The sequence below is a fragment of the Berghia stephanieae genome, chromosome 6, assembly GCF_034508935.2.
Source record: "Berghia stephanieae isolate SIO BIC M18660-M18661 chromosome 6, UCSD_Bste_1.3, whole genome shotgun sequence".
Taxonomy (NCBI): Eukaryota; Metazoa; Mollusca; class Gastropoda; order Nudibranchia; family Aeolidiidae; genus Berghia; species Berghia stephanieae.
This window is the reverse complement of record NC_088365.1, coordinates 60,981,988-60,992,920: the sequence shown is the minus strand read 5'-3', so window position 1 is coordinate 60,992,920 and position 10,933 is coordinate 60,981,988. Positions and strand designations below refer to the sequence as shown.

General features: G+C 37.5%; 1 protein-coding gene across 5 annotated transcripts in view; it reads left to right on the top strand.

The window, feature by feature from the left end:
- Positions 1–8,103, top strand: part of LOC144975408 (protein rolling stone-like) — a 44,452-nt gene extending 36,349 nt beyond the window's left edge. For all 5 annotated transcript variants that reach the window (XM_078919440.1, XM_078919443.1, XM_078919444.1 and 2 more), the window contains 3 exons: positions 2,133–2,237; positions 4,637–4,801; positions 7,412–8,103. In XM_078919440.1, the coding sequence (XP_078775566.1) occupies positions 2,133–2,237; positions 4,637–4,801; positions 7,412–7,629 (488 nt within the window). In that variant the 3' untranslated portion in view covers positions 7,630–8,103. The remainder of the gene's footprint in view (positions 1–2,132; positions 2,238–4,636; positions 4,802–7,411) is intronic.
- Positions 8,104–10,933: the final 2,830 nt, after the last annotated feature.

Here is a 10,933-nt window from a genome sequence, read left to right as displayed (position 1 = left end):
AAAACTCTAATAATGTAAATTTTGAAAAAACAAAATACACAATTACTTCCCTTGAATTGTCAAACTGGTCTAAGAAGGCTTCCGCTGAGCCACGCCTCCCTTATATTACCTAACACTTTGCTTAACGCCACGCTGTGCTTTTGGCCATGTTGAGCTTTACAAAATGCATCAGGTCATTGTAACCACCGATAATAATGCTAATGATATTGATGATAATGATCACGTTAATGATAATACTGATAATGTTCATCATAATCATAATTATTATTATTTTAAATAAACTTTTTGGCACCCCTGGTTTAATGGCGTTAAGTCATATTTATAATATGAACAAAACGATTGCTTATCCTATGCTTGCTTGCTTAAATTATTATTAAGACCTCTGACGCCCATTCCTCCCATCAAATCCAAACATCAGTAACACACTGTAAGGAAGTCACTTGGAGCAGCTACAATAGGCATAGACATCCAAATGTTACGACATGGCACACGACCGACGGGTGTGAGCGTAGCCATCGTTAAAATAATATAATAGCCTGACGCTAGAACACTCTAGGACTGGCAGTTTGACGTCATATTTTTAGGTTTGTGTAGCGTCTAGTGTGTTATCGTTAGTAGAGCTCAAGGAAACAAGTTATTTCATTGGTTGAACTATTGAATACAACTCACGATTTGTTTTCTTTTGTGGCAAAAGACTGGCATTTTGACGTCATTTTTTGGTCAATGTCAGTCAGGCTATAACTTTACGATGGCAACGGTGTGAGCCGCTGTCATCGTTAACGCCTGACACTGACCAAAAAAAAAAATTACGTCAAAAGACTAGTCTTTGGCTGCGAACGAAAACAAATCGTGGGTTGTATCCAATAGTTGAACCAATGGAATAGAGATAGTTCGAAGATGACGTCATTCATGTGTTTGCTATTGTTTTTTGCCATCCGCGTTTATGAGTAATGCTCACTGAACTGTATTAACCTGACTATAAACGTTCATGGATACACACAGTTTTTTGTGTTGGTCCGTTATACTTCCGGATGGCAATGTTATGAGCTTCTTAGCCAAGCACATACTATCTATAAGTTAACGATGGATGGCTATGCGTGAGCTCGGGTGGTCGCTGGTTTGATGTACCTAAATACGTATGTCAGTCAGTCAGTCAGTAGGTAAGTAAGTAAGTAAGTAAGTAAGTAAGTAAGTAAGTAAATAAGTAAACATGTAAGTAAGTAAGTATGTAAGTAAATAATGTGGGACTAGTATACAGTGGTAAGCAAAAGATAGAGAGAAAAAGGACAACGCCCCCCTTCTCCAGAGATTTAGTTTCCTATGGTTGCTCTTTGTACTTTATAATGAACTACTTTTGCAGATATCCATGTTAGACCTTACTTGTTATCCTGTGACGATTCCCCATTTAACTGCCGTACTTTGGAATGACAAGGATTAAAAAAATTAACCAGAAAACTCGTCCTTAAAATATCGATCGATTTAAGAGAACCGCATCTTGGCAAAAACTCTCAACAAACCGGTTTTCTCGATGGGTCTTCCTTTAAGTTCCAGGATTGAAAGTCCTTTTTGCCAAGTTGAGAGTCATTTTAAATCGGTCTATATTCGATGAAAGGATGAGTTTTCTGGCCAAATTTTTACATCCGTGTTTCACCAGGTTACGACAGTTTACCCTCTCCCTACCAGCCATTTTCTAGATTTTCACCAAAACTTCACACCCAACTAACACAAAATACATTTTTTACTCAGACACAATAGCAGTAAAATTCCTGCGATTTATTATTTCTTTAGCAAAACATGCTCTACAATACACTGTGTTCATTTTCTTTAAATTTTATGATGTACAAAAGAAAATTGAATAAGAAAAATGTTATTTGTATCGTAACGAATGTGAAGATTTTTTCTATAGTTGATAAGGTTAAATGGTTCATGGAGATAAAGATAAAGGGAGTAAATCTGACAAACAGTTTGTTTTGTGTTGTTCATTCATGGGTCAGATTTACTCCCTTTATCTTTATCTCCATTTTATTGAGTCATTTAGGCACCTCTATTTATTAAATGCTTCAGTTTAACTAACTGGTGGTGATTTTATTATTAAATAATTTCTGTCTCTATCCTTTTTTTTATTTCCCCAGCATCCAAGACAACGTGTCTAGAAAAATTGAGTTGGTTCTTCACTGGTGTTTCTTTCGACGCGGCCATCATCGTCACTCTTATGTATTGGACCTTCATTTTTAAAGGTAAGTGGAAACGCACAATGACTGGGTGGGGTTCGTGACCTCACATAGTGGGCAGTGAGGTATATACTGTGTCTTCTATCCCCCTATGTCTGTTTTCTAACATGCTTTCTGTCTTTGTCTGGGAATGAGATTGCTTGGTTTTGTCCAGGCCCTGGCCGGATACCCTGGCTGGGAGGGAAACAGTCAAATGTGTAGTTAGTTTTATGTCTGTTATGCATTGTACTATGTTTTGTTTATGTATTATATATGATTTGTAAACATTTGAGTGTATTCCTCTTAGTGGGGACCTGTGCTTGTGCCTGGATGAAATTTTAGGTGATCTCAAAGTACACTGATAGTGAGCTCTTGGAATCTACGTCTGTTCCCTATTTGAACCAATTCCCCTTTGTCTGCCTTATTCTTGGATGATTTAATTGCAATTCTAGAACTTTTTACTATCTCATCTTCTTCCTTTTTTTGTGGCGCTGATATTACCTTTATGTGTTGCAAGCGCCGTTAAACCCTTAAAAACTTAAACAAACACGCATAATGAGTGAATGCGTTCACGAAAGGGTTAAATCTATTAGTTGGTCTATTCACATTACTGGGTTTTTGTATCCAATAGACACTTAGATAACCACGCCTCTCGGACAGTCGTCGTAATGTAAACAATGGCAGTGATTGGTTAACGTAGCACAAACTACGCAGGTTTTACTATAGACGGCAGAAGACGACGGATGCTTGGTATGGGTAGGTCTAGCGGCTCTTCTCTTTATTCTTATTATTTTGTCCGTGCCCGACGTCTTTATCCGGAAGACGGCAGAGGACGGCAGTGCCTGGTCGTCGGAGTCAGTCTCCCTTGTGGAGGTTAGCCCTTAAAAAAAGTAATTGAGCTTTATATAGCGCAATATCCACTAAATGTGCTCAAAGTGCTTTACAAGGGGTCCTTGGTCAACAACAACAGTTAACATGTAGGACGGGGCATGCCGCCTGTTAGGCGATATTACAAAATCTCGACTGCGATTGAAGCGAGTGTTCTAACAACCGAGCTATCGGCATTGAATAGGTTTGTTTTGTTGGTTTTTTTTTCTCCGTTCTACAGAGCAAAAGTTAAATTTTTAAAAAGAGCTTTTATATAGCGCAATATCGACTAAATGTGCTCAAAGCGCTTTACAAGGGGTCCCTGGCCAACAGCAAAATTTAACATGTAGTATGGGACATGACGCCTGTTAGGCGATATTATAATTTTTTCGGACAGAGACAACGCTGTAAACGGCCAGGTACTCATTTTACACCCAAATACGGTGAGAGAATGTGAGTAAAGAGCCTTTTCCAAGGGCTCAACTATGCGCCGAGCGAGGCTCGAACCCAGGATCTTCCGATCCGAAAGCGAGAGTCAGAACACATAGCCGCACAAAGTTATGTGGTACGTGTACTTACTTACTTACTTTCTTACTACCATCAATAAAGGCAGACTCCTTTTTCACGCCACGACCAAACAAAAGAAAAATCCGAGCACTCACTTTCGCCAACCACATAACCGAAAACCCCATTGACAGATACGCCACAAACAATTCGAACTGCTTCAAAATCCCACAGACAAGAACACAAAACTACAGAAATTCTTTCTTCATTAGAACTATCTCGGAGTGGAATGGGCTGGATGAACTGGTCATCATGGCACCACACCTACACGATTTCAAGGCCCGACTGACATGGGCCCGCGCCCAATGAGGACGCCGCTGAAATACAACCAGACCATTGGTTTCTTCAGCGCCTACCATACAGATACTATCCAGCGTCGTCCTAATTGACGATGGCTGCCCGCACTCTGCGATGACAAATGTCTGCCCATTCCTTTCGTCTGTTGACGATGTCGATGTCGTATAACTCTCTTCCATTCATCTCTGTCCATTCTAGGATATTTATTTTTTTATATTATAACTAGGCCTAGGTCTTTCTTTATTATCATTATTTAATGTATTGTTTTTTTGTTTTTTTTGTTTGGTTTTTTTTTTTTTGTGTCTTTTTGTTTTTTAATTTACGGGGGTTTTTTTTGGTTTGGTATTTTTTTTTTTTTTTTTTTTTGGCTTTTGATTTTTTAATTTACTGTTTTTTTTTTTGGTTTTTTGTTTTGTTTTTGTTTTTGTTTGTTTTTTTTTTTTTGTTTTTTTAAAAAAAATATTAAGGTCAATATCCCTATACCTGTTTATTGTCGTATTTAAAAGACGGAGATAAATTTAAACTGGCAAAGTAACGACAAATATTAGGTCTCTCCCATTCCTGGCGTTAAAAAAAGAAAAAAGAAATGGGACTAGGTCTTCCTCTTCTTCGTTTGCCCTTCGTTTTATTATTTTTTTTTCATTTTTCTACGTTTACTTATTGCAAATAAAATCCTGATTTCTTTTTCCCCTTGACAGAACTGACCAAGGCCCTCTCCGTGATGACCCATGCAGTGACCACATTCTACGCCCTCTTGGACATCTTCATCAGCGCTACCCCGTCCCGTCTGCTTCATTTCGTCTACGGATCGTTGATTGGTTTTACATACGGCATGTTCTCTCTCGTCTACTATCTCGCGGACGGTAAGGAGTTTTCAGTTATCGGCCGTACTCCGGGAAATAAAACTCATATTATTTGAAAATTTGGCCAGAAAACTCGTCCTTCAAATATCGATCGATTTAAATGACCCTCATCTTGGCAAAAACTCTCAAGCCTGGGACTTCACGAAGTTCCAGATTTGAGAGCTTTTGCCAAGATGAGGGCCATTTAAATCGATCGATATTTGAAGGACGAGTTTTCTGGCCAAATTTTCAAATGTTTTGTTTCCAGAGTAAGGCAGTTATAGCCTTTAAAAAAACCAAACTAGAATGGCTACTCTGTCGTGTTTTTTTTTTTTAAAAAGAAACAAAACAAAAAACCAAAAAAAAAAAACCAAAACAAAACCTGAGCGTTTATATAGTGCTCAAAGCGCTTTACAAAGGGTCTCTAACCAACAGCAACACGTAACATGTAGAAAGAGACATGACGTGATATTACAAACTTTTTTTTACCCGACAGAGACAACGCTGTTAACGGTCAGGTACTCATTTTACACGTGAGTACGGTGAGAGAATAATATGAGTAAAGAGCCTTTTTCCAAGGACTCAACTATGCGCCGAGCGAGGCTCCAACTCATGACCTTCCAATCAGAAAGCGAGTGTCATACTAGTAGACAACATAGCCGCACGGAAGAAAAAAAAAACAAACAAAAAATTTAAAAAATAAAAATAAAATAAAAACAGAACAAAACAAAAAACAAAAACAAACAACAACAAAAAAAAAAAAACTCGTCCTGAAAATGTTTGGCCAGAAAACCCGTCCTTCAAATGAAGTCCCAGGAAAGACGTTGTGACAAGATGAAGGGCAATGTTAATTTAATCGAACGAGTTTGGAAGGATAAACGAGTTTTCTGGCCATTTTTTTTCTAAAGCGTATTTTTTCAGAATCTAAATATGGCTGTATTGTGAGGATGGAAAAACAAAAAACAAACCCCGGCTAAAGCGGGATTCGAACTCGGAGCTTCCAAGATAGAATGCATCATATATTATATTTTTTAAAGGAGCTTTCATATCGCGCAGTATCCACTAAACGTGCTCAAAGACCTTTAAAAGGGGTCCCTGGTCAACATCAATACTTAACATGCAGGACGGGTCATGACACCTGTTAGGCGATATTATGATTCTTCCCCCGACAGAGACAACGCTGTTGACGGCCAGGTAGTCATGATACACCCGAGTAAGGTGAGAGAATATGAGTAAAGAGCCTTTTCCACGGACTCAACTATCCACCATGCGAGGCTCGAACCCAGGACCTTCCGATCCGAAAGCGAGTGTCATAACACAAGACCACAAACGTATTTATTATTACTATATTAATATTATTATCATCATCCACTACGCTGCTTTGTTCCTTTGTTCCATATATATATATATATATATATATATATATATATATATATATATATATATATATATATATATATATATGGGGGCAGCGTGCTTCAGCGGTATCATGATCTTTGCTTTGTAACCGAAATGTACCGAGTTCGAAGAATACCCGCTACGTTGTGTGGTCTTAAGCAAGTCACCTTGCCCTAGCTCATTTTGTGGCGCTGTACTGCGGCTGACGCATGGTATAGACCCTAAAGACAAATTTCCCCTTTGGGATGAATAAAGGGAATATATATATATATATATATATATATATATATATGTGTGTGTGTGTGTGTGTGTGTGTGTGTGTGTCTGTTTTATGCCTTTTACTTTGGGCAATGGAACAGACCTGTAGGATTGAATGCTATTTCAAATATTTTATTTATATGTATATTTACCGCTCCTTTAATACTAAAGTCGAGCATTTTTATTTCATGGTTTTTAATTTATACCTATATCAATAGTAATAGGACATTAGTAATAGTTGACGGTCACTCGATTCTTGTTACCGTCTTTAGACCGTCAGGGTGATTAGTTCTCACAAGTCTCTCAACGAAACTACAGTGTTGTTACTATTTATTGATATGGCCGGTATAACTGATGAAGATTTTATTTAAACTCTTACTTACCATCCCATAGTGGGCAGGAGGGTACATACTGTGTCTTCTATCCCCTTATATCTGTTTTCAACATGCTTTCTGTCTTTGTCTTGGAATGAGGTTACTTGGTTTTGTCCTGGCCCTGGCCGGAGTCCTAGCTGGAAGGGATACAGTCAAATGCATAGTTATTGTTTAGGGAGATGATATTTTTTCCTTTTAAACCATCTCTCTGTTATGTATTATTATATTTGTTATTTTGAATGTATAATGTAAGCATTTGAGTGTGTTCCTCTTTGTTGGATTTTGTGCTTGTGTCCGGATGAGACTGATAGGTGATCTCAAACTAAGTACATTGGTGGTATGCTCTTGGAATCTACATTTGATCCCTATTTGTTCCCAGTTCCCCTATGTCTTACTTTTCTTGGCTGCTTTAATTGTAGTTCTAGAAGTTTTTACTATCCCGTTTTATTCCTTTTTACTGGCGCTGATATCACCTAAATGTACTGCAAGCGTCGTAAAACCCTTAAAAACATTAAAAACATCTTACTTACCTTCAAACATTTAATGACTGTCTCTTCTCTCCTCCCCCCCCCCCCCCCTCTCTATCTGTCCTTCTCTTCAGGCACCAACAATGCCGGAAAGCCTTACATCTACGACATCCTTGACTGGAGTAATGTTGGGATGTCCATTGGGGTCACTGCTGGCCTCGTCTTCGTGGCAGTCCCTGTGATCCACCTGTTCACCTTTGGCCTTTACACGTTCAGAACCTTCTTGAGTCAACGCTGCAGCTGTGGAAAGCAATCCGACAAGAAGGGCGCGTCTGATGGCCAAATGGCCTAGAGTTCAAATCCAATCCAACAAGGACGCATCGGAAGACCAAATAAAATTTATGGTTTAGGGATCAGGGTTTCTTTATACAACCAATATTATTATGTGACCCACCATCTCAAAATTGTATTATATGATATCGGGGGCGACGTGTACATATATGCAGGTCTGACATTCCGAACGCAGATTATGGGCCTAGGGTAACATTGTTGTCAATGGACAATAATATTTTGCGTCTTGTTTCGTTTTATTTTTTTATTTTGTTTTTTTTTGTTTTTTGTTTTCTTTGATTTTCATTACAACAAGAAGCCCATATTGAATTGCGTTATATGACCTGCGAATATATACACGTCGTGTCGGGGTGATTAAGATGATGAAAATTTAACTTAAAGCCATAAAATATAAAAAGAAAATAAAGGAAAGAAACAAAAATTAAATTAAATTAAATTAATAAATGAATTGATCAATTAATTGATTAAAAATAAATATAAAGTAAATGAATACGTAATTAACATATAAACAACAATGAAATGAGTAAATAAATAAATAAACACATAAATGAATAGGTAAATACATAATTGATATAAATTAAGTTTGAGTTTCAAACGTCAAGTTTTGTGGTAGTTAGACATAACATGTCTGGAAAAAATAATAATGAAAATCGTCGGCAAGGAAAGAATTAAGAAAAGTTGACTTGATCCATTCTCAAATGTAACACACTTAGCTTAGATGAAGAACAGAACATTTGGGAACAACAAGAGTGGTTGACTTCACGCAGAAGTTGATTTTAAGACTGTTGATTTTATGCGCATTCCATTGTAGATTGTTTGTGTATGTTGTAATTTTTACCTGTGAAAAAAAATGCCACGGAAAACTTAAAACGATGTTAAAAAATCGTAGGGATATGAAGAATTCGTTTATTTGTATAATATTGCAACTGTATTTTAATCCTCTGGGTATCTTACAAGCTTACAATAGGGTTCAACAGTCGTTGACGTCACTTCCCTAGTAATGGCGCATAGTAACTGGTTCTAAACAATCTTAACAATGGCGGACTCCATCATCTCCATCATCCATCTAATGAAAATACTTTTCCGACGAGCATAATATAAAAGTGTATCCAGAGGAGAAAATCATTATAAATCTGATCATGTTTTGATTATTATACATTCTGATCACACGACACGTGAACAAGTTCTAGCCAGCATGAAGAATTAAGAGTACCGATCGATTTTCTTTGTTTAGAATCAAGCTGCTGGTTGCTGGGCGGATGTGACATCAGACTATTGAATCCTATTGATGAATGAACTATAGGGGTGATTTCCTTGTTTACTTACTTAATCCTTGTAGCCCCTGTCTTTTGTGCGGCTAGTGGTATAGCAATAACAAGAAATGACGTTAGTAGGAAAGAGCCAGAAAACAACAGAGAATTAAAAACTTCGCATCTATCGGCGATGGGGGCTCGAACCCACGACCTTACTCGAACGACAACTCCGCCCGGCCGGGGAGATCGTGACTCTACCGTAGACTCCGGGTCGTGGATAGCGCATAACGTAGTCACGATCTCCCCGGCTAGGCGGAGTTGTCGTACCAGTAAGGTCGCGGGTTCGAGTCCCCATCGCCGCTGCAAAGTATTTATTCTCTGTTGTCTTCTGGCACTTTCCTACTCACTTCATGTCTTGTTATTGTCAACATAAGCGCCTGCTCAACTCACTTTTCTGAATTAGTGGTATGACACTCGCCTTCAGATCAGAAGGTTCGAGGTCCGACTCCCGCTCTGAGCGTCGCATATTTGAATCCTTGGAAAAGGCTCTTTACTCACATTAGTCACCATACTCAGGTGTAAAACGAGTACCTGGTCGTGAACTGTGTTGACTTTGACGTAAAAATCAGGCGCCAAGTCTTGTCCTCGTTAAGTATTGCTGTTGGCTGGGGAACCCTTGTAAAGCGCTTTGAACTGTTGTCTTAGAATGAAATTACTTGGTTTGGCCTTTCCCTGGACAGAGTCCTTAGCTGAGAGGGAAACTGTCAAATTATGTATAGTTATAGTTTTGGGGGATAATATTTTTTTTTCATTGTAAATCATCTCTCTGTTATGTATGGTATATGTATTGTTTTGAATGTATAATGTAAGTATTCGAGTGTGTTCCTTATAATCGTGCACATGTCAGGATGAGACTTTTTTAGCTGATCCCAAACTAATTACCTTGATGGTGTGCTCTTGGAATCGACATTTAAATCTGTTCCCTATTTGTATCATTCCCCTTTGTCTTACTTTTCTCATGTGTTTTTAATTGTAATTCTTGATTGGTATTTACTATCCAATTTTCTTCCTTTATACCTTTGTGCTGAAATGACCTAAATGTAACGCAATCACCGTAAAAAACATTAAAAACAAAAACAAAAACAACAACAACAACAAAAACGACAACAATGAACCCTCTCCTCACCACCTACACCAAAATCGTCACATTTGTTACGATACAATATACATTTTTTCTTATTCAGATTTATTTTGTAAATCACAAACTTTGAAGAATGATCTTTGTTTAAATAATAAGAACATAAAGTTGTTTTGTAGAGAGTTTGTTTGAGTTTTAAAAAAATCATTTTTTCTGCTAGGTAAGCCTGCCATTTAGGTAAAATACTGACAATCACCGGTAAGGAGATAGTTAAAGGACCCGAACACCTCAGATTCACATGTTATACAGACCACTCATATCGGTGGTAAAATTAAGACAAGCTATCATTTATTGCTGTGGCTGGGGTGATTGCGTCTTCGTGTGTTTTTGTAAAACAAGTGTTTTTGAATTCAAGCCCGTGGTGGTGTTTTTAATAGTTAATTAATATAATATTCGATAAATTTGTTGTTGTTGTTTTTGTTGTTGTTGTTTTTGTTGTTGTTGTTGTTGTTGTTGCTGCTGTTGTTATATTGTTGGTGTTGTTGTTTTTAAAATATATTATTTGCAAATTATATCGGCAGAAGCATGTAAATCTTGATCTCCAACTTTTTATTCCTATGGGAGAAAATGTTTATTTCTATTTTTAGATACGGGTTTCCATGTCTATCAAAGATGGTGTAAAATATGAGAACTATCTCACTTTAAGTATTTTTATCAATTTGTTGATAAAACGCTCTTTTGTAATTTGACCTTAGACTTCAAATATCAGTAAATAATTCAGATGGCCTCAAATTTGCTAGAGTTTGAGCGTCATTGCCAAGATAATGGTAAACTAAATCGATCGGTTGTCGAAGGAAGGACGAGTTTTCTGGCCAAATTTTTCAATACGTGTTTTTCTAGAGTTCGGCTGTTTT